Below are 24,790 nucleotides of genomic sequence, written 5' to 3' on the forward strand. Positions count from 1 at the left end.
CCAATTGTGATCTTCTGCTCTTGAATTTAGTAAAATATTTTGGCCAAGTAAAGATAATAATATGCTATACATGAAGATGTGTTCTAAAGCCCAGTAAAACCAATTAGGGTTTTATTCCTTCGGGAAAACTTTGGATAAAGCCCTACTTGCATTCTTTTTATAGGCAAGGAACATTGAGAACAAGCTTTCTTTGAACTCCAGTAGCCATGGACACTGCTCACCAAGCAGAAGAATAGATATCTGATACAAACACTTTTGATCTTCCTTTTGCTTTTGCATAATTGTTAGTTGGCACAGTGCTCTTAAACAGTTTAATTAAGTCTCTGAACGTATTTTTACATTGTGTATCTTTATTAACAAGTAGCATTGGAAATATTCACACTTGGATTTGTATCTGTTTGCAGTCTGTGGAAATGAAAAAATCAATACGGATTGAAAACAAGAGGTAGAACAATCTGAAGCATGTGATGGTAGATGGGACTTAAAATGACTGAATTTTATGCTGCATCTAATGACTTCCTGTGTGTTTTGGAACTTACACAGGTTGTAAGTATTACGTGACCAAGACTATATACCTGTGCGATGCTGACAAATCAGGGCCTCATTCCTGCTGGGATGTTATTGTAGCACAAGCAGGAATGGGTTTCTTTAGCATGCTCATTGTCAGGTTACTATTATTGTGCAATTTCAGATACATCCCAAAGAATGCCTTTGGGGAAAACTTAAAAAATTGCTAATCTAAAGCTGAATCATGGCGTAATGGCAGAACCACCTTTAAATGACAGGTGGTTACATCCAAAAATAATGTACTGAAGAAAACCAAATTACTCTGCTGTTGATTCAGTTCCTAAAGGAAAACAAAGGAAGTGAGGGGCTAGGCAGGACCCACAACTCCATTACAGCTCTTACTGCACTTCCGTGAGACGTTGCAAACCCAAACCAGACTGTTGAATAAAAAATACTATTTCCATTCAATCCATAATGCAGCTCCTATGGTAGAAGGGATTTAAGCTTCCCAACTGGATAAGCTCAGTGCAGAGCTGACAGAAAGCCAGCTCCAGGAGGAAATGTGCTCAGAAAATGTTTGCTTTAGTGCATCTCACTTTAACAGATTAATGATACAAAAAGTTATCTCCGTTCCATAAACCTTTCCTATGGCTATCTCAAGCTATTAATGTAATTGTTATTTGATTGTTCTGGGTTACACAATTTTCAGCCTTTCCTTTTAACACTGGTAAATAATGTATCTTTATTTAAAAAAAAACAACAAAACACACCGTATTTTCTGGACATCTCCAAGTTTTCATCCCATGGATTATTAGGGCAATGCACTGATGAAGAATTCCTTCCCCGAAGGGTGCTCAGGCATTGGAACAGGGTGCCCAGGGCAGTGCTGGAGTCACCATCCCTGGAAGTGCTCACACCCCATACAGATGAGGCCCTTAGTGGCATGGTTTAGTGGTAGACTTGGCAGTCCTGGGGTAGAGCTTGGACTTGATGATCTTCAAGGTCTTTTCCAACCTGGTTGATTCTGTGATTCGATGAATAGCTCCCTCTAAACATGGTGCTGTTAGACCAGTTGTGGTCTTTAGGTTTCCCCATAAGACAAGTACTCTGCCTTTTGTAAAGGTAGTGATCAGGTTGGGACCAGAACACAACCTGCTTATGCTGACCAGAGCGCGGATGGAGATGGGGCAGGACAGGCATGGGGCCACCTCAGTACCTGCCAGGTGGGAGATGGTTTCCTCCAGCTCTCTTCTTTTCCTACTGGAGACCGTGGTGGCTCAGCACCTCTAGTAGTCATGGTGGAGTTAAAAAAGGGCATCTTCTTCATTCTCTAAGTCATGACAAACTAGCCGTGTCACCATCTCCTCCTACCTGCCATGATAACATTGTGAACAGTGGGTGCAACTGGGCTCTGGAGAAGGCTGAAAGAGAAGAGCAGCTGTGGGGAGCATTTCTGACTGGACAGCAGTCACTTTATTATGGCTCAGAGATATTTTCTGGCTGGAAAACGTTGTACTTTATGGCTGGTTGGGTCAGCAGCAGTAGTCAAACAGGAAAGACAGCTTATTGTTCAATCTCTAGCTGGGGCCTGACTCCCCTTGCCTTGTTTTTTTAGTTTCCTCTTCAGTGGAACATTTGTCCTAAAGATAAGTTCGAGCACTCAAATCTTCGGGTCAATGAAAAAAGCCTTCAGAAACAGAAGAAAGTGTTCAAGCATTGCCTGTGAGGCAGGATGCCAAGCATCACCCTCACTAATGGCATGGCGTATGATTTATTCAAGGATTGCTACATCTTGATCAATAGGGTGCTCGGTCACGCAGCACCACAGGTAGGGTCTGCCTCAGAGGGATTATTGCTAAGTATTTCTTTTTCAGACACAGCTGTAATTGGTCAAGTATCATGTGAATTTTTCACTGAGGGGTAAAACACCCAGAAAAAGCTGTATGAATTGGTTCTATAATCTCTTTAACTGCTAGTTGCTCTCAATAGCATGATCATACTAAGAAAGCAGCCAAAAATAAACAAAGAGTTAAGAGGAATTTTGTGGATCTACCCTCATTTTCTGCTGCAGCGAGGTGGGAGGGGAGGCAGTGGGAGGCAAGCCATAAACAAAGCAGATGCTTTCGAGTCGGATGGGCTGGAGGTTGACCGCTCTTCCAGAATGGCTGGCATTCAGCAGCAACGGCACTGGTGCTCTGGAAAGCTTCAGGCACCGTTTCAGAAATACACTTTTATATCCCTTCATCCCTTCTTGGACTGAAAAGTAATGAACACTGACATTATGTAAACGTAGGGAACCGCTTGGATGGTTCTGATAGTGTCAAGTGTCACTAGAAAACAAACACTATCTCCATGCCCTTGTCTGTGCCTTCACTTCATTGCCATAAGGGTGAAAATGTAAGGCACAGTGAGGGAAGAGAATATTCATTTGGAGGTGTTTTGTATGCTCCATGAGCTTTGAAACTCAATAGCCTTCACCAGAGAACACAACTGCAATACCTCTAACAGGCTGTCATTGCACATAGTAACTGGCTTATATAATTTATAAATACCACGCAGCCTTGATTACACAGACCTCAGTGATCTGAAATAGCCATTACCCAAACAAGGCTGTCTACTGATTTTGAATTATTTCATGGGAAACTGCCCAAATTATCTGAAATCTTCACTGCTTGAGCTTTCTCAAGGCCCATCAGGCCTTCTGAATAATTAAAGCTGTTTTGTACTCAAGCTTCTTGCAGAAACCTCTTGTGTATTAGCAATCTTCTGTTAAACTCTCAAGCGTGCAGCGCTTGAAAGATGTGGTCAAACCCACACTTCCCTATACAGACCTTCCCCCGGGAACTGCCACTGGATCCAAAGAGGATTTCCTCTTCTTGAAAATATCACCTCCAGACTTCTACACACGTAAACCCAGTGGGTGGTTCAGGCAGAAAGCTGGATGTGCCGGGGATGTGTGATTCGGGGGGCTGTGCCTAACACATTGCTAAGCAATCGTGTCCCAGCCACCGCTCCCTGTGGTATTTACAAGGAGAGCTGCCTCCATCCCTGAAACTTCAGCAGAACGGTAAAAACCTCCCTCACTTCAGCAGCTGGACTTTGGATGTGGGGACAGGAGACGCTCAGGTCCTTTTATGAACAGGTCAAGATGACGATAGCTGAGCAAATAATTCAATTCTGCTTTTTCCATCTCCATGATCAGGCACGGGGTAGTTAATGACACTTTTATTCCCCAACATCTAACGTTTGCCAAGCAAGAAGGTGAATCTGCTTTGTTTGTGCATGGCATTTGTGGTGGGTTTGGTATTAATTCAAGCAGCAGATCTAAACCTGCCAGCGAGGCACTCCAAAGAAATTGCCATCTAGCTTTGGCAAGACCTCCACAACCACACTGAAAATAGCAGCAGTCGTAGGCTCATAGAATGGTTTGGGTTGGAAGGGACCTTAAAGGTCATCCATCTTCAGGACCCTGCCATGGGCAGGGACACCTTCCACCAGAGCAGCTTGCTCCAAGCCCCTGTGTCCAACCTGGCCTTGAACACTGCCAGGGATGGGGCAGCCACAGCTTCTCTGGGCACAATGTGCCAGCGCCTCAGCACCCTCACAGGGAAGAGCTTCTTAATCATTGAATTTAGGGATTATAGAGTGGCATTAGAGTTACGCACAATACACCCAAACCCAGTTTTTACCTACAATCCTACCACTGGATTTCAATCACCTGTCCCCCAAGACCTGTCAGAACTGATGGAAAGCAACAATCAGATAGCAGGAAAAGAAATCAGTCATTTCAGGAAGAGCTCCCCATGGACCAGCAGCACGGATTCTCTGTGATGTGAAAAGGTATGTGTAACAGATTGACGTTAACCTGTCAATAATTCAGACTCGATACGCACTACAGTTAAGGGAGGACTGTAAGACAACACAAGCCCTCTGACTATAATATGCCAGTGTACACTCCTTAGGCTTGAACAAAGAGCAGATGGCTGTCAGTGTGGCAGGGTATTACCAGTAAACTGGGAAGGTGAGTCTCCAAGTATGATCTCTCCCCAGATCACGGTAAGGTGGAGGATAGTTATGGGAACACACAAACCACAGATCTATAGCTCCAGAGGAGTAAATATGAGTACGGAGCTCAGCCTAGGGAAGAGACAAGTGATGCGAAGACAACAGTATTCACATGTATAAAAGGATCTGCTAAAGGAAGAAAACAAACTGTTCTCAATGCCTGCTATAGCTGAATCAAGAAACAACTGGCTTATATTTTAGCTAGATATTAAAGAAAATGTTTCCAGCACTGAGGGCAGCTAAGCCTGGTAAGACACTCTGTGGAAAGGTCGTGCAAGTGCTATCATGGGTGATTTTAATGAGCAGTGATACTGGGTTCAGCGTTGGAATGGAGGAGAGCTTTTGGAGCCTGCATTTTTCTGGAGCATCCTTATGAATAAAGCGAAGGAAAATGAAGTACAGTGAAATGACTGAAAGACCTGCAGAAAAGACAAGTTTGGACTAGAGAGGCAGTGATTTTTAACTTCTAAGGTGTTCAGTACAGACTGAATATCAGTTGCTGCCTCTTCTCCACTTGGGATTTATGGACTTATTGTGGCTGCCTCTCGGGACTCATTGTGTCGCCCAAAAAGCACAGCAGCATGATTTGCATTGGCTAGAGCTTATGCATTCCAATGATAGAAAGCAACTTGTTTCAAAGCACTTTAATAGCAAAGAGAAGAAGAAAAGCACTGCACTGACTTCTTCCTGGTCCAAAGGTCCTGTCCATGGAGAGGGTTGGGAACGGCACTGGACGAAGGGTGAATTGTGGGTGCGGGTATCCACAGGTTGGGGATGGCAGGATTCCAGGGTACTGGGCACTTTCTAGTGTTGGCACCGGAATGGCACTGACCACAGCTAAAAGGAAAGAAAGAGAGCGAGGTTAAATGAGTGCTTTCAGAAAAGGAAAACAAAAAAAATATTTAGAGGGTCAGTAGGGAACCAGAAACAGCCACAAAGTACCCAAATGCTCGGTATAAAACAAGTTGCTGCCCACAGAAGCTACCTCTGTATACAGAAATATTTGGAAGATATTGCAGAACTGCAAGTGCAGCCTGCAATTAATTACCTGTAAAATTAAATAGCTTTTTCTCTGTGTTCCAGCCATCCGGCCACATTTTGGGGAGCACTTTAGACAAGTAAGTGAGAAGGAATGGACCAGGCAATTTAAGGGCTTGTTTCAGTTGTCTAAGCACAGGTCCCTCGTGCCATTTCTGATGCCTTAGGAGAGCTTGTTGCCTTCACCTGCTGTTCTGAGGACCATGGGCTCCTGCGACTCTTCTATTACATCCAACAGCTTCACAACCAGTGTGCCTGATTTAGGATGTCCCCAGTGGCACAAGACCCCCATGTTTACCCATCACATGAGGCTGCCCATGCATCATTCCCCCCTTTAGGAATGTCCCAGCCTATATGGAAGAGGGATGAAAGGTACAAGCTAGAAGTCCGAAACTGAAGGTGAGTTGTGTTGAATTTAAATGAAACACTTTGGTTTGAAAACTGGGATCGCAGTTTGATAAATCCAGGCTTTTCTGTGAGTCATCTCCCCCATTTTCAACCATCATCGCTTGAAGAGTGGGTGATAATAATGTTGTGAGAATCATAAATTTCTTTGCCTCTTTTGGGAGTTATTGAAACTCCCATTGAAGTTTTTTTTTTTTCCAGCTAAACAATGCACAGAGTTGCCTGGCTCATTGGTGATAAGGTTTGTCTTATCTAGCATCTTTCACACATGAATTACAAACAGTGCTGTACACTTTAAGATAGTCATTACAATTACTTCTAGCTCCTACTATACCCATCGCAGAGGGTGGCAAACTGGGCTACCTGCTCAAGGTCACACAGGAAGCAAACATGGTGCCAAGGGTGTATTTAAGAGCTGGGCTTTCAGCAAGAGGATGCTGCGCTCACAGAAGTAATGGGCAAGCGATGAAGAAAACTCATGAACAAACGTTAACGTGGGTGATTTGAGTTGTCTGGGTTCAGTCAATCCACTTGTAGAAGAGAATTTCTACTATTCGGGCATTTCATTTTGTCTGTGTAAGACATTTTTATTGACAATATTTATAGCATTGCTGCTACAGTGACAAATATCACTTTTTATTGAATCATATTAAAGAACAGCTTGCTTTTCCAAGTCCATTCCTTCATTTGTTTTTAGCGTGTAGGTACCTAGCACTTTCATTTTTAACATAAGACAGGATTACTATTCATTGCAGTACTCTATTGCAGAGAAGCCAGAGTAAAGCTAACATCAAACATTTTCAATATATCTTTGCGATTCAGGCAGATATGACAACAAATCTGTTCTGTCATAGCCTGTCAGCAATTGAATTTGCACTTAATATTGATACACTAAGACACCGAAAACAGAAATTCCCTGACCAAATCATGGAGCTCCCTGAACACTGGTCTGCATTTAAAATGTACTGTATCATGTAAGAAAGCAGCACCCAAGAACAGCTTACAGGAATGACAAAGTAGGACAGTTTGAATTGTATTCAACACCCCAGAGGCTCCCAAAGCAACTGAGTCGACATGTTCATATTTCCTCGAGAAAAAGAATTGCGATTTTCTGTCATTTTAAGGAGGGGGATAAACAGAAAAAAATACCTCCCCTCAAAACATAGCTGAAATCTCTTTCCAAACTGATTTGCTCTGTGAGAATTTCATTTTCATCTTTCATAAGTAAAGATTACAGACAGAAAACAGGGTAAAATGCTTGAATGTGATACCTGCAAAGGCCTTCTCAATTAATTTTCATTAAATCATAGAATAAACTAGGTTGGAAAAGACATTTAAGATCATCAAATCCAACCAGTCTCTATGAATAGTTTATTAAGATGCTTTGACTGCCGCAGTGTACCAAAAAGCATGTGCTTCTGCACCTGCAGTATTGCATAATCCCACCACCAACATTAGAAATGGACTTTTCCCATTTTCTTTTATTTTCTTGTACCAAAATTTATCATTAATTTGGTGCCACCACTTTTATACCACCCTCTGTGCAAGGACTTAGGGATTGGAGATATGTACCTTCGCTTTGAAATGCCAGAGAAGGGAGCTGACCCTCAGAAGGACAGTGTGTTGGGCAGGGATCAACTAAACAGTAGGGAAGGGAAGGACTGGCAGTGGGAAGCTTGAGGTGCTCCTCATCCCTGATGTCTTTTCCTCTCTGTACAACAGCCTTGGTATTTGTGACTCCCTGTATTTCAGTTGCATTAGAGCTGTCAAAGATTTCGCTAAAACCTCATCAAATTTATCTGGTTTATGCTCCTTTCACTTCAGTAAGCAAAAGCACAGTATGGAGTGTATTTGTTCTCAAAGTCTGCAAATAATGATTATTGAAACAAGCATGAGTACTTCCAGATTTGGTATTTAACAATTAAAAATATGCATTTTTTACTTCAGAATTACACTGTAGCTTCTTTAATCTATTTAATCACTCACTGCTGACAATTTCAGCACCAGGCAAACAGAGAGAAATTAATTAAAGCATCTAATCTGACAAAGCCTCAGTTTTATCTTCTGGGAAAAAAAAACCAACCATATTCAGCATAACCCAGCCTGCACAAATAAGACTTTCATAAATCAGAGTTTAATTATTTGCAAACAATCATAATATGCTGCCACTGTAAGTTAGATCGATCCTGTTGTAAATATAAATAAAAAGAAAAGATCCTTCCCCAAAATGCATCATTTGACTGAAAGATCTAAATATGTGTAAGAGCATTTTTAGCTACAAGCCATGGAGCAGCTTTTTGTTGACTGGACTTAACTAACACTGCTATTGACCCATTGTAATTAAGATTGATTTGTTTCTGATTTTGCTTACACCACTCCAAGTCTATTCATTTTCTTGGACTGCTGCTGCCCCTTCAACCCAGGGGGAACCCCACTGAAAAAAGGGCAAATTGTCTGACTGTGAAATTAGTGGGAATATGTCCCAGGACATGGCCAGGTAGCGTAAGAGGTTTCTTTGCCTCATCCCACAGGCCTGTCTTCCACATCATGAAGAGTGTGGAGGCTGAAATGCAGTGATACGTCCAGCCCAAGGTGTGCAGAACTGGAATTCATTCTCTCCCTGGGCACCTGGGTACTGGAGCTGAGCAGCACGACCTGAAATGCACCCCTGGCAAACACCAATTAAGGGAACCAAACTATCTCCTAGTAAGCAATTTCCTAAGCAAAGCCACGGTAGGTTATTCCCTCTCCTTCATTCAGTTCCCTCTACTATTATTTTTTTTCAATATATCATTTCTGATGTGCTCTTCCACAAACCTACAAATAGGCACTTACATTTAACCATCAGGGCTAGAGAGAAAACCTGTGGTGAAATGGATTTCTATCAGTATATCTTCATTTTTCTTAACCCAGACTATTCACACAAATGTACCGATTTCTGAGGATTTTTGATCAGATCTATTTTGTGAGGTCAAAGGTAGAACTTCCAGCTCAAAGCTGAGAGCTATGGAGACACTGATCCCAGGGCTGCTCAGAGGAAAGGTGGAGACCCAAAGCCTCATACTCCGTGGGGAACTTGATGAGTGCATGCTAGTGCATGTGGGGTCTCACTTATATCATTTCTGTGCTCAGATGTGAAACAAGCTCATATCAGATATTCAGTAAGTAAGGTCTGCATGATGGGAGAACCTACCTAATGCTCTCCAGCCTTCTTGTTTTTGTCCTGCACTTTGCTGCGTTGAAAAAGATTCACATAATCTATGTAATTTGTTCAATGATAAATGCTCTGTGGCCACTAAAATTTAACACCTATCAAAACCGTCTTTTTTCCTAATTTATTTGGTTTTGTAAGAGAGCTGCTCCATATTATAAAAGTATATAGTGTGTGGGCAGCTAGTTGAGACAAACAAGAATGTAGCAAAAATTGCAATAATGTCCAACTGATTATAATTATTGATAATAACAATAATAATGATAGTAATGGAAATAGTAATAGCAGTAGGAATAACAATCCTAACATGATAATAGTAATAATAATAATATCACAATTCATGTCTATGTATTCCAAAGCCTTCTGCTCTGTCAGCTTTAAACTTTTACCCCTGTTTTTAAAGTTTTATAGTAGGGATACAAAGGGATCCATCCATCACTATCCTCCTGGTAAAACAGGAACAATGGCTGTTTAGGCTTAGCCAAGGCTGAGTCTAGCAGAAATATGATTCAGGAATTCTCTTTATAGTTTTTCCACCGATGTGTTGGAAGCTCTGGCAAGCTTCCAGGCCTTTTATATATTTCTCAACTTTTTTTTTTTTTTTTTTTAGGATGATGAAAACATTGCTAATGCTATTTAACTTTATGAGGCATAACTAGATCATATTTGAAAGACTGTATGAGGTCTTCAGATGGGTGAGCACAGCTTGCGGGGTGCAGAATGGGGCTGGGGGAAGGTTCCGGAACTCACAAGGGTTGTTTGGTTGTGACTCCATGGGGATCATGAGCTTGGCACGGGTGGCTCTGCGGGCAGCAAGCGAGCGCTCCAACGTGGACATGCTGCTTCCAACATCTTCTGTCTCAGGACCTACAGGAAAACAACACAATAGCTCAGCTGAAAAAGCTGTAAATGAATGTTTCTCTTCACCCTATTTCTAGCAGAAAGATAAACAGGCTGTTGTTTTTTTGTTGTTTTTTCCTTTTTTTTTGAGAATTCGGTTATTTTAACCCATCATTAGGCACCACCTGCAAAGAGCCGCACAGACTATTCTGGCTGCCTTATCTGAATAGAATTATTGCTTATATTTTTCTGTAAGAGAATAAAGATATCATCTCCCTTTTTTCTTTGTCTCCAAAATTATCTTGAATACCCCATTCTCTTGCTAAAAATAAGACATTTTCTTACAGCTTCCCAGTTACAACCTTCTTCAAAATTTCAAGTATGAAGACCAGAAAAGGCCGTGTAAATTCGGGTACGTAAAAAACCCTGCAGCAAAGAACAGGTCTTTCAGATACATCTGAAGCATGTAAACGACCTTACTTGTGAGATGCCATGGAGTCCCATGTTCTGACTGTTCACTAATTCATGGTGTCTTTTCCAAACTGTGCATTTTAGTTTTTTACAGAAACCAGGGCACATGAATGATGTGCCTGGATCTGCCCTTTATTTGGTCCTGGATCACAGCTAGCACACCTAGATCAGAGAACTGAGTTGCACTGCCTAGTGTCCAAATCAACTCTTCCAGTACCTGTATAAATTAGATATTCTGTTTAAGTATTGAAATAAGGATGCTCTAACTTAGTCGCATCAGTATAGAATACTTTAAGTATTAAAAAATTATAGAGAATACACTTGTCAGAAAGAAAGTGTGTTTGGAACTAGGTGTTAGGTGGAGTAATTTGCAAGAGTAAAAGCTGTATTTTTGTCTTCCATATGTATGAACAACATATATGTTCATGTTCATACCCTATATGAACCTGATAACTGGTTAGTTTAATAATGTCATACAGTTATGCTTAATATTCACACAAAGTATTCAGCTCTGATGTACCCAAGCAAACACATACTCCTTAAAAAAAAAAAACAACAAAAAAATAATTTGCCTCTTTTTTTTTGACTACTTGTTTTGTTTTCTGGTTTTGTTTTTTTTTTCTCCCAAATCATTCTTCTCTGAATTGCAGGAGTAAAATGCCAAGTCTTCTATTGATGGCCATTCAAAGAGCTAATTGCTAGTGAAAAGCCAGTGTTTCAGATGGGAAGAAACATAAAGGCATTTATTTATGGTCCAAGGCATTTACACATAAAATATCTAGCCCAGCCTTTGTCATTAACTTGCTCATATGCTGTGATGACTTCCTGCTATGCACTCGATTGCAAGTGTATTGCAATCGATGGAGCTCTTGTATTGATCTTTCTGGGCCCTGGATAAGCTCTCCTTGTCATCAGTGGTATCTGTTTAGGCAGAGGGAATCTTCTGGTTATGCTTTTCCTTTAATACAACAAGGACCTTTGTATTAAGAAAAATGGAAATCATTGCCACAATTATCTTCATAAATAGCGAAGTATCAGCCCAAATCACGATGTCAGAAAATGAGATCCATTTAGAAATTTGAAAACTGTTTCTTTTCAACTTTTCTTTCCTTGTGAATATAGGTGGTATGGAAAAGAGATAGATAAAAACATCAGAGAAAAGGCACCTTCATTACTTACAGCCCCAACCAGTATTCTGGAATGACTTCACTCTGCCTTCCACAGATGATGAACTCAAGACAAATACGTTTCTGTTTTCAACTTCTGTGCTGTGTTTTGCCCCCCATCCCTCTCTGTGCGTGTCACCAGCAGGATTCTCTATCATCATGATGGAAAAAATGTTATCAGCTAAAGTGAAACCTGTGATGTGCTGTGTGCACCAAGGTTCAAAAAAGGAGGAGGAAACTTCCCTGAAACCACATTTTTCTTGCAGAATTTCCTTCTTCATATCTGTAAGTTTTCTCAGTCTCCCTGGCCCAAATTCAGCTCCTGACCTTCTTGTTAGTCATGCTCTCCCCCTTCTCCCACTTTTTTCTCTATGTCCCCTTTTTCCTCCCTGTTTTAATTAGCACGGTATGCAAATTTAATAACACTTGACTTTCAGTTTAATTCTTGAACTTAAGACGTTAGAACAGATTAAAAATAAAAACCAATGGGATTCCCCCTAGCCTGAAACCACAGCAAAAATCACTCCTGAACGTCTCTCCTGGCACCCATAGCTTTTAATTTTTCCAGTCTCCTCCTGGATCTTGCCAGGTTTATCCCTCTGTTAGAAACTCCACGTGTTGGGCTAAGGCCACTAACCACCAATATCAATTTAAAGAAGGGTGATATGTTGGTGATCAAGAATAAACCAAATTGGAGTACACAGGATGGGGTGGGACTAGATGACCTTTAAAGATTCCTTCCAACCCAAAGAGTCTGTGATTCTATGATCCTAATTTCACCCAGTCTACAAGTGCTGCCCAACCACTTTCTACCCTTCCTGCCTCCGGAGCCCCTCACCAGGCTGCGTGGTGCTCTTGCTTCCCAGTTGCGTTTCCGACTGGCTGTGGCTGACAGGGGTGATGTCCTGGCAGCTCTGCATTGGTGAGTCCCTTCCTGCAGGGTCAGAGCCTGCTGGCTTCTCGATGTTCTTCATTTCCATCTCCTCGTGGTGTATCCACAGATCTGGGGGTCTCAGGTCCTTCTGGCTGCCCTTCCTCTTACCAGCACTGTGGGTTGCACGTTTCCTGCAGCCAAGAAAGATCAAAATTGTCACACGGGAAAGTTTTTCTCCTTCATAAGACCAAAAGAGTGATGTCTCCTCCTTTAGCACCTTTCTAAGGAACCCCTCTGGTTGTGTCCTCCGAAGGACAGCAGTTACCTCAGTACGGTCCTCTGCTTCCTGGAGTTTACTCCAGGAAGTGGGCCTGGGGCTTAGCAGGGTGGGTCAATTTTTGTAGACACTGGGGAAAACTACTCTTCTTGGACCAGAAGAGAAGTGGCCAGATTCATCTTGGGATGTGCAGCAAGCAACACTTAGGGAACGCCTGCAACTAAATACAGCGACTGAAAATTGCTGAGCCCACTCCTGCCAAGTCACACACAGCTTGCACCTTCTATAAATGCATGCAGCATATGCTGTATTTATTTAAATATACAGTAAACCACTGTTTTTCATAGACTCACATCACAGAATGGTTTGGGTTGGAAGGGACCTTAAAGCTCATCCAGTTCCAACTTCCTGCCATGGGCAGGGACACCTTGCACTGCACCAGATTGCTTCAAGCCCCTGTGTCCAACCTGGCCTTGAGCACTGCCAGGAATGAGGCATCCACATTATTATGTATTTATTGCTAGGAAATAAACCCTTTATTTGGTACATTTCAAAATAAGAATAATAATAGCAACAACAGCAACAGCAACAATCCACAAACACAGAAATCCAGGGTAGTATTTCCCAGAGCAATATGAACTCTGCTTTCTTTATGCCTAGGTATTACACTATACTCTGGCATCAGTGGGTCATCTCCTCTGGAGACCACATTGTGCCAGGAGGGGATGGCACTGCTGCACCGCTTTCCAACTTCCCCTCAACTATACAGCCTATTTATAACAAAACACGTGCGATTTTCTATTCTAAAGAAAAAAGATATGCACCTTAAATATGGAGCACAAAGCCTAATTTACAGCTGTAGAGAAAGCCTTGTCAGAAATCTATCAAATTAAGTAAGTCTGAAAGAACAGTTTTTCTGGCTTATTGTTGTGGTTTTTGCTCAATAATCCAAATGTTCTCTTACCAGTGATTTTTCCCTTTGTATATCTCAAAGTTTTTTTTGTGAAAAGAAAGTAATGTAGCTGTCCCAAGTGGAAAATTGGAAATACTTGTGATACACAAAAAACTTCAGTCAAATATTTTCGAGTTCATGTGCACTTTTAGGTAACAAAAAATGACAACCTTGATTTCCAGGGGCACTGAGTATTCTGGGTTACTCATTACCTCTGTTACACCTCTGTATCCATAGAAAGCAGTGCAAAACCTCTTGCTGGCATTCCTAGGACTCACCCCTTGGGTATCATCTGTGTAGGCGTTCTTGGATAACTGCCCTTCCTCCCATGGCACGCATCGTGGAAGATGCTATGGGATTATTTTACCAGAAAAAAAAACCTGAGGAAATTTTAAACTTCAAGAAACTTCAATTATTTTAATCAATTTCTGTTCTTTGCTAGGTTTTCTCAGCCTGGCCCAGAAAGCAAGAGATGCATGTCACAACCGCGTGCATCACCAAACATCTGGCTTCCAAGAGAAGGAGGAAACACATCCTGTAACGTAAAACATCACTGAGGGTACAGCCCTGTCCCAATCCCAGAAGCTGATGGCAATGACATTTTATTTCAGCAGAAATATCCCAGTCCTCGAACTGCCTCCTTTAATGGCATAGATTGGTTTAGGTCCTTGGACTGATCAGTACCACAGACTCTCTTCAATGGTTAAAAGATTCAGAATGTGGTCTGGAAAGTTAGATCTGGAGGCTGGGGTTGTTCAGGGGTTTTTGTTCATAGCCCGTGGAAAACAAGACTGTTGGCTTCTGGTCATAATTATTTCCTATGTTTAGGCTGGTACTTGCTAATTTTCAAAGCTTGGTAACTTAAAATGTGAGTGTTTCAAAGAACAGGAATAAAGAGCATGGAACTAGGACAGTTCTTTAATACCTTCTTGCACAAACCCTAGTACACCTGGCACAGACTCTAGGTCATGATTTACACCCACAAGAATAGCTATGAGCACTTTCATTCTAACCTTAATGTATGACCTGCCTGAAGTTAAGTTGAGGTATAAAGTTGCTCTTGCTGTCTTGTTCAAGCAAAGACCATAATTTTGGTCTTACTTTCCTCACTTTGGGGTACAGCAGCTTTTTTGTCACTTTCAATTGAAGGGAATTCATTTTTCCAGGCTTTAGCCAGGCAGGAGAAATTTCAGCCCCAAAGTAATTTTATGCGGAACTCAAAATAGGGGGTTATAATGAATGTGCCATTTCAACCATAACTACACAACTGCTACAGCAATAATACCGTTTAAAAATATATGCAGTGATCTAGCTTGGTTTGCATTGTTTTTTTCTCACAAATTATTGATGTTCTGACAGCCTGTGATTAGCAAATTGAATCAGAGCCAGGAGTGCATAAGAAAATGGCATCAATAACAAATGAAAATAAATCCTCCCCTGGAATATTTTGTTTATGCAGTGCAGAAGTTGAGTTTCAGCTTCTGAAAATGCATCTACCTTCCATTTCAGGTGGAGGCAGGATCCTGGAATAATGGAATAAATGCTGCACCAGAGAGCACATTATATCTATAGTATAATATGTCTTTAGAATGTAGGAAGTCATAAAAGATTCAACATGATTTTTGAACCTCAGCTGCAGCAAAGGAAAAGGATACTTTGGAAATTCAAGTTGAGATTTACGACGGGATTGCATTTGATTGCTGGAGGGGGGATTGGGAAGACAAGAAGTTCCGAACTGAAAAAATAAAATCTCAAATAGCAGTGTTTCTGCTGCTATTCAATGATTTTACAGCATGAAATGCATCCTTGCATACTATAATTATATATATATATATATTTGGGTTTTTTTCCTAAGGATAGAACTAAAAATAGACTTCAGTTCCGCCCTTAAAATAATATTATGATCATGCAGTCTTGGTTAATGATGTACTTTTGAAATAAACGAAGGCTCTGGAGAGGAAACTCTTTCTCGCCATCCATTCCTGCGTTTGCCAGCACAACCGCAGCTGGGCAGTGACTCCAGCCGTTGCACAGCATACCCACATAGCTCCTAACAACATACACATGCTAGGATAATTGTTCAAATACTCCAGAGCAGGATTACTCTTCACTGCCTTCATTTTGCCTTTACATTACTCCAGAGAAAACAGTTAAGTTTATAGCAACTCAGCCTAGTTTATTTGTTTAACAACCCCTGAAGACATCTTTATCTGAACAGCTCAGAAATAAACTGTTCTCCTGGGCAAAACAAGGCTTTGCTTGTAAAAGACCACCACGGGTAACAACACAGTCCTGGTCCGATCGGGTATCTTTTCTTCAGGAGCAGGGGTGCTTTTGAAGGCAGAACACAGAAGCAACAGTGCCATAAGCAATAGCAACACTGAGCTCCTTCACTGCTGTTTGATTGAAAAGTGCTTTATGGATACCCAATGATAAATAAGAGCATTACTTCACCTTAATTATCCTTCCAATGCATGAGCGAGTGTTTTAAAGTTTCTTTTCTTTACTCTTAACCTGGTAAAAACATGCGCTTTGTCTTTTGGGGTGTATTAAGGGAAATTCAGCTGATACAGAGGTCCCGTACAAAAACCAAAGGATACAAACCAATTCTTTCCCTAGAAAATCTCCCCAGTGTTTACAGATGGAAAAATGTGTAATTTTGACCTCTTTACTTCCTGCCAACCACCCTACAAACCCGAAACCAGTACTTGTCTCTGCTATCAACTGGCTTTATGGTCCTTTCCCCTAAGGTCAGATCCTGCCTCATGCCACCCTGCAAGAGATGGGGCAGAGGGCACTGCTAATGAGCTACCCCAGGATGGAGCTAATGAGCTACCCCAGGATGGAGCTAATGAGCTCCCCCAGCATGGATTTAACAAGGCACCCCAGCACGGAGGGTACACAGGAACCCGGGAGCACCTCTAGAACACAGAAGTGAAATAGGGCAGCTCTTTAGTGGCTGCCAACTCACTCCCAGTTCATTTGAGTTTGATCACACTTTCATTAACACCTCCCCCGAGCCTTCCTAAATGTATACTGACACATCCCTATTACTTACATAGGACTTAAACTAGTCTCAGCTTGTTTTTGCAGCCTCTTTTTACACCACACCACTGTCTAGCATACTAATGGGTTGGGTGATGTATTCAAGATTATGTTTCATTTTTAATGGCTTAAATGCACACTGTTTACCTACCAGTCTTGAACTAAATACCTACCCTCAGCTTATCTCCTGTGGCAGTCATGACCTCGTGTTACCAGTCCACAGGCTAATTCTTCTGGCATGGTACAAGTCTCTATTATACCCTGAAGCTTTAAAACAATCCCTGCAAGAAGCAGGTCCTGCACTTCGGGTGCATGCTGTATGAGTGATATTTTCCCTTAAGATTCCACTGGGATTCATCTTCTCTAAGCCTGAACTCTGAACTGAAGGATGAAGCTGATGCTTGGCCCCGTTGTCCATCCTCCCTGACACCAACCACATCACCGGGCACTGCCAGTGCAGGGCAGCGAGCACCTCGTGCTGTGGAAGATGCAGTTACTGTGAAGGTATAAATCTCAATTACTGCAGGACCCACACGTTCACTTTATGCACAACTTGGTAAGTTATTGCACCTGAATCTTTGCATATATTTTTCCCCCCTATTTTTTTGTCACAGGGGTTTTATGGATGATATTTCAGTCTTCACCAGATGGTAGGGACAGAAAATCCCTACTAAACCACCTAGGTCAGTACCGGGTTGTTCTATATAATATGCTTTACTGTACTTTGTTCAGTCAAGTTTTAGTTAACTTAAGAAACATGACTTTCCTCCACTGAAGGCTTGCAGATTGTTCCGTCCCCTGCAAGTTTTTGCTCAGGGGAAGGACACATGCACTATCCAGTGGGACTTGGCTTCACTCTCACTGCAGCCCTTTTGTCCAGCAGTTCATTGGTGACTAAACTAAGAACCTGCTGCCAATAAAAACTGGGATCTAAACCCTGTGTGTCACAGTATGCATCTCTCGTTATTTATGCATAATTTAATTCTGATTACCCTACTATTTTCTCCACTTTCAGTTCAGAAATGGTTTGTTTGGGGCAACCTGGGGGAGATTTACCCACCTACAGTATAGACGTTTACAACTGATACAGCAAATCCAAATCCACCATCTTCACACATTTTTAATAAATGGACATCAATAAGCATCTTAAAATGGCAAGTCTTCTGATGTCTTATGATAAGATGATCTTATGATTCTTTGAATGCTCCTGTTCTCCCCCAGGGGCTCCAGAGGAGGTCAAGGTTGATTACCTCAAACTTAGGCATTTAATTTTTGACAGCTAATTCTGTATATATGAATCTCTTTCTGTTGTCATTGCCTTTTCTCTGTTAGAAACTCGAGGAAGCTTTAACTTGGATTCACCAAACTCCATTCAGAAGAATATTTTTTCATTGCTGTTAGACAACGGACTGATTTTCAGGTGCTAAGACTCACAATAGAAGCAGATTTTCAAATCAGTCCATCATTCAACTACCCTAACACTTCTAAAAGCATAGACCCTCACTTTCCTGCCTAAATGAGAGCTTTCTTATTTAAAACATCTACCCCCAACCATCTATCTTTAGAGAAAGCACTTGCCTTAGTGACTGTAGAATGCTCCAAGCTGCCATCTGCCCACACTCAACCAGCCTGAAGCTGATTTTGGCAAACAGGGAGCTGTTCAGTTTCCTGACCATCCTGTCTTCCATTGTGCCAACCGTTTTTAAGCATCAGTGCAAATCCGTGTAATAATGTCTGGCTCATGCAAACATTTATCATTCTTGTGGGCATACTAGGATTAAACTTCAGTTTCTCATGCCCAATCTTTCATAATAGCATGATAATAAATGAACTAATAGAAAAATAATAGACAAATAATAGAAAAATAATAGAAAAATATGAAAAATATAATTTTCAATGCATTAAATTCATCAAACTGTCTGTTTCAAACCCACTGACTCACTTCCCATTTCTATGAAACCTGAAAAAAGCTTTGTGCTTTACATTACTGCCCTTTTATAGCCGTTCAGAGCAATCCTAAAGATGTTTTTCCTACAATTTTCTATAGACTCTTTTGAGGGTGTTTTTTGATGGTTATGTGGAGAAACACTTCTGAATGCTTTTTACTGGAAGACTTGCAGAGACAGATTGCCTGGAGAGGACAACATCCTCCCAGAGCAAGTGAGCAGGACTGTCTGTGTTTCTCTGCTGTGCAGGTGCACAGCTTGCAGAGTCAGGAAGTCTGGTATCACCAGGCACAGACAAATACTCTTTTTTTTTTTTCCCTTTAAATCAATGGAATTGATTCTTTCCTGCGTCTGAATTATACTTGGCAATAAAAACAACAGAGAGCTGGGCATGGCAGATATTTTTTGAAGCTCACCACATGAAGTGTACTTATTCCCCATGGTTTACTCCTCAGCCTGGTGACAGGAGGTATTCTTCACTCACCAGTAACGAGTGACGCCTCCAAAACCAAAAGGCTGAGCCCCAAAACGCAGTTCAGTCCCAGAACCCACATCTCTGCAGCAGAAATGCTGTTGACCAGATCTGTTTTGAACACGAGCATCTGCCTTTCCCTTTCCACTACGTGATTTGAGCACATACTTCCTCTGCTGTGCCGAGGACCGCCTGGTGCAGATGACGGCCACCACCACCACCACGACCACGGTGATGACGCCGACGGTGACGACGATGATGACAAGGAGGTTGCTGTTCTTCTGGGGTGTGACGCTGCCGTGGGGAGGGTGCATCTGCCCGATGGGGGGCTCTGAAAGAAGATGGATAACGAGGGCATGATCAGTGCTGGATTTGCTCTACTCCCTCTTTAGGGGTCACCATAAAATAAAACACATAAAGCCTGTCAGGTGATATGAATTCCTCTGAAAAAGCCAATGGAGAGAGCAGAAGGGTGTCATAAAGAGCTGAAATTAATGTGTCTCTGTGTTTCAGTGGTACAGCAGAGAGGAAAATATTGAAGCAGTAGTGACTGTGCATTTTCTGGATGATAATAACCTGATGTTGGGAGTCAATAACATTCAGCTCATTTTTGCTGTTATCAGCTGAAAATGGAAATATAGGGACTATGGATTTTTTTCTTTATGGCCTGTATAGTCTTTTTTTGGTGTTTACAGGCAAGGACATAACTTGTGTGTCAGCCAGTCTAAATGCCTCATTCATTTGGCAGTACTATGTTCACCCCACAGCTAGTCCCATATCACAACTCATTGTTGATTGCTATGCTGACCAGGTCCCCGTGCAACACTTGAGCAGGTTACAGGCTCGATCTTCAGAAGTGATAAGCTTCTTAGTTTCAATGCAGCAGCAAGGCAGTGACTGAAAACAACTTAATTTCCAATGTCAAGTCCCGGTCAAACTGGCCCCTTGCTTTCAACAGTATTTCCCCCATTGCATTGGGAATAGCACAGTTTTTACTTCTAAAATCTTCCGGTCCCTGGCTGGCTTAGATTTTAAGGGATCTTAAAGCTCATTCAATTCCAATCCCTGCCATGGGCAGGGACATCTTCCCCTGGAGCAGGTTGCTCCAAACCCTTGTGTCCAACCTGGCCTTGAACACTGCCAGGGATGGGGCAGCCACAGCTTCTCTGGGCACCCTGTTCCAATCCCTTTGGATATTTTGTTGGATAATGCCTCTAATTACACTTCATTGGGCCATTGGTTATGGACATGTGCACAAATCAGGGAGTAACGTTTTGGCTCTGAATGCTAAGGCAATCTTGCAGGCATCCTGTAGGATTACAAACTCAGAAACCCCAAAGTATCTTTCAACTTAAGCTTGGAGAAAAAATAAATATTAGGTGCAATGGGATAGAAAGTGCTGGTCTTGCCAAAGATTTCATAAGAAAAATAAGAGTTTTCACATGGCATCAAACGCACAAACTCTCATGTATAAACGAAACAATACTTGTCGGGGATCTCATTTGGCCTTTATTAAAACTGAATGGAAAAGGAAAAAAAAGAGAAATCTTTCAAAACAACAGTTTTAGTTAGCAATAGATGTAATTTAATTGTAATATTCTGCCTTGATTTTCTGCCCTAATAATCCTTTCTTTACTTCGCTAATTATTCTATTTAAATAATTTGCCCTTTTCACATAGCTTTTTTTTCAGGCAAATAATAAGAGAAGCAGCTATGAGTGCCATCCTTCTGGAACTAAAATGGTTGAGTAGAGGAATCCTGAAGATTTGGGGATTTGATTTCTTTTTCATCTCCATGCTGAGTAAGAGGCATTGAAAGAGTACCCCCTATGAAATACAGTGGCTATCAAGAAAAACAACTCTCTACCCTTTATTGCAGGCCCTGGAAGCTCTTTTTACTTCTTAAAAGTCCTTTTTTCTATATTTATGATGAACTACTATGAAGAGCAGGAGAAAGCTTAAAACAGTGGTGAGTTGGTTGCAGCAGAGTAGGACAGGAAAGGTAACAAAATTTTGCATTCCCTCCTTGTCTTGTCTGAGGAAAATAATCAGAGTTAATCAGCTATGTGCCTTGCAATTAATTTGTACTTTCAACCCTCACTTGATAACGCATTTGAGGGAATCTTGTCTGTTGTTCCATTCAATAATGTGAGATGACAATGTTTCATTAGGTAACGAAGTTGGGGTCAGGAATAAGAAGTTATTGATACATAACTGAATCCCAGCTGTCACTGATTATGTTCATTTAGTTTTTGTCAGTCCATGGGATTTCCTGTCACATCTTCCTATTTTAGGACAGGATATATTCATTAAAAAAGGCATTTTCTCCAGAAAGCCTGTGTCATAGAGTCATAGAATAGTTAGGGTTGGAAAGGACCTTAAGATCATCCAGCTCCAACCCCCCTGCCATGGGCAGGGACACCTCACACTAAACCATGTCTCCCAAGGCTCTGTCCAACCTGGCCTTGAACACTGCCAGGGATGGAGCATTCACAACCTCCCTGGGCAACCCATTCCAGTGCCTCACCACCCTTACAGTAAAGAACTTCTTCGTTACATCTAATCTAAACTTCCCCTGTTTCAGTTTTAACCCGTTACCTTTTGTCCTGTCACTGCAGTCCCTAATGAAGAGTCCCTCCCCAGCATCCCTATAGCCCCCCTTCAGTTACTGGAAGGCTGCTATGAGGTCTCCATGCAGCCTTCTCTTCTCCAGCCTGAACAGCCCCAACTTCCTCAGCCTGTCTTCATACAGGAGGTGCTCCAGCCCCTGAGCATCCTCGTGGCCTCCTTTGGACTTGCTCCAACAGTTCCACGTCCTTCTTACATTTAGAACACCAGAACTGCACCCAATGCTGCGAGGTCTCATGGGACCAGAGATTGAAATAAAATAATGTAAAACGCATTTTGCAATTCTTTCCAAGATATTATTTTTTCAAAGGTGTTTCTGAGGGCTGAGGTATATCTAAAACTTCTCTTTTGATGGGATTTTCATCCCCAGCGACATACTTTTGGGAATTCTGCCTCAGCTGAAAATCTGATGAGAAATTTGGGGACCAGCTTTGAGAAAACCAAAACAAAATACATGGTGTTCTGACCCTATTTTTTGCTAGCATTTCTGGTTTGGGGCAGGTGTTTTGCACATGGGTGGAATTTTCAACAGCTAACTCCCCTTATAGAAGTGAATGCGCGACCTGTGGGCATGTTAGGTGGCTTCCAAGCCGTAAGAGAGAGGAACGAGAGAGCGATGAAGAGAAGAGAGACAGAAGGTTATCACCAAAACAGCACTTAATTATTAAGCATGGTTGGATGGAGCCTGTATTTACCATTCAGACTGCTCCGATCAATCAGGTTGGTGTCCACTGGCCAGTAAGAACCATCCCCATGACGACCTGTTGGCAGAAAGAATGCATCAGACACGGTGTAACAGGTAAACCAGCAAAGTCAAGAGTGTTGCTTGAGGCAGCGCCTGCCTGACAGTGCTTAAACTATTAAACAGTGCAGGAAAAGTCATCCCATATGTACTGGGATAAATCTGTCACCAAAGCAGGCTATGGAAAGCATGCTGAATGCCAGCCCTTTGAGCAGCTGGTCTTGTTCTGTTGGTTTTTCCCCTCGTCCAGATGTTCTTGTTAGAGTGACAAACTGAGGTGCGATGGCAGCATCCATCTGAGCCCCCTCCATGGGTAACAGGAATAACTCAGCTGCTTTTGTGGCTGGAACTGCAGCACAGGGACAGTGCTGAAGAGAGGATCACAGGCACGCTCTCCACCTGCCAGGTGGCTTTCCACCGCTATTGAGCAACCTTTCTGTAATTTATTTTCCAGTGAAATGTACTTGGGGAAATAGAACTCCGCCACTGCTTGGGTTTTACAAAAAATGATTGCCTCTTTTCTAACCCCAAAGTAAAAAAAGTACCCCAAAAGGAAAGTAAAAAAGAAGGTATATGGTTATTACTCCAAAAATGCTTTGGCTGTTGAGGCCATACTTGCACTTCAAATTAACATAGCAAAATACGAGGTGTTCATCTTTTCCCCTGCTTTATTTTGTCTTATTTATCAACCTTGGGCTAAATAGCTGTGGTGGTGTGCCCACGTTCTTGCCAAGACCAGAATCTCTACTTCCTCATGTCTGCTAGACGGAGAAACGCAAAGGCTGGTAAAGTCCTACCAAACTCCTCCTGGTCTCTACTGGCATGGGAGAATGCAAAGTCCACAACAGAAGTGGTTTGGGGTAAAAGTCGCTCTTCTGGCAAAGAAGACCAGAAGCTTATGCACAATACACGGCCACCTTATTCCTCCAAAGCTAATTATGTTTTCATTTAACTCAAATGAGCCTTCCTAGGTGACAGTCTCAGCTGATGCAGTGCTGCTCTGCTGGAGCAGTGCTTCAGGCAAATGACATCTTCCCTGAGATGGGCAGAGGCTGCTGGAGCACCACATCAGCAACAACTCCATAAGACCCTCAGACACTCTCTGCTTTGCCTCTGTTACCCCTTAGATCAAATAGCGTAATTTCAGTAGCGTGAGTTTTGCTGGTGAAGGAATTAAGTAAAAATTATGAAATCTTGGTGCAGGGCAGGGAATTACCAGGGATTATTCCAGATAATTTCTACATTAAACAGCCACCATATGCATCAGATATCTTGGCAGACTGAGCAAACCCCCCCTGTTTTTTCGCTTCCCTTCAGTTGTTTGTTGATGCTGTGCACTGTTAACAACTGCCATACGCCTCTCCAGAGGTACTTGTATTTCTGTGGATTGTGAAGAAATCCACGTGCATAACTTTGTCTACCAATTTGGGAAGTATTTTGTGATGAATGGCCCTAAATAAATGAAAGATGATTATCATCAGAAGAGACTTCAACGTAATCATCTTTTCAATCAGCATAACTGCACAGCTACAACAACCTGATCCCAAGAAAGCAAGGTTGCAAAATGTTTAGCTGTAAAAGCAGACAAAATAGAGCTAAATATAAGGTATGTAGTGAAGATGACGTTCTTAAAGCAGTCCTATTCATAATACTACACCGCAGCATGCAAATACATTGCGACCCCGGGGTTATGCTGTTCTTGGGAAACTGGGTAGCTCCATGGGAGTTTGCTAAATGTTACTGGTTTTTATATTTAGCCCATCTTAGCAGGAGCTCATCACACTGCACCACTCAGTCAGGATACTGGAGACTTAAAAATCCTAACCCTGAATGCCTGACTCTGAAGTTTGGCACTTTCTGAATTGACACGAAAGTGCTTTTCAAGGCATTATACCTGACGTTTTTATTGTGAAAATACTTGTGTGAACAACTGCTCATTTCATTCCTGGCTCTAATGCGGTGAGTGGAACCTGAGGATGTCATTATTTTGGGATGGCGGTAACATAGAGGTAGGCAGGCAGCAACCAGGGAAAGGTTCAGGCAACACCATCCACCTTGGGGGCATCTTGGGCTAAAAAAGTTTCTGAAAGACTTTGTTTTAAAAACAGCCCAAGGCAACAGAGTCTTCCAGTTTCGTTCACTGAGGGTAACT

At 42.0% G+C, this 24,790-nt stretch overlaps 1 protein-coding gene across 1 annotated transcript in view; it reads right to left on the minus strand.

The window, feature by feature from the left end:
• The window catches only part of DCC (DCC netrin 1 receptor), a 602,355-nt gene that overhangs the window by 20,698 nt on the left and 556,867 nt on the right, over positions 1-24,790 (minus strand). The window contains exons 22-26 of the mRNA XM_057405653.1: positions 22,592-22,657; positions 19,438-19,600; positions 12,542-12,768; positions 9,977-10,093; positions 5,254-5,409 (exon numbers count right to left, since the gene is read on the minus strand). Of these exons, the coding sequence (XP_057261636.1) occupies positions 5,254-5,409; positions 9,977-10,093; positions 12,542-12,768; positions 19,438-19,600; positions 22,592-22,657 (729 nt within the window). The remainder of the gene's footprint in view (positions 1-5,253; positions 5,410-9,976; positions 10,094-12,541; positions 12,769-19,437; positions 19,601-22,591; positions 22,658-24,790) is intronic.

This window comes from Pezoporus wallicus, unplaced genomic scaffold (genome assembly GCF_028554395.1).
Source record: "Pezoporus wallicus isolate ANWC-B61680 ecotype Strahan unplaced genomic scaffold, APGP_CSIRO_Pwel_v1 scaffold_13428, whole genome shotgun sequence".
In the NCBI taxonomy this organism is placed as follows: Eukaryota; Metazoa; Chordata; class Aves; order Psittaciformes; family Psittacidae; genus Pezoporus; species Pezoporus wallicus.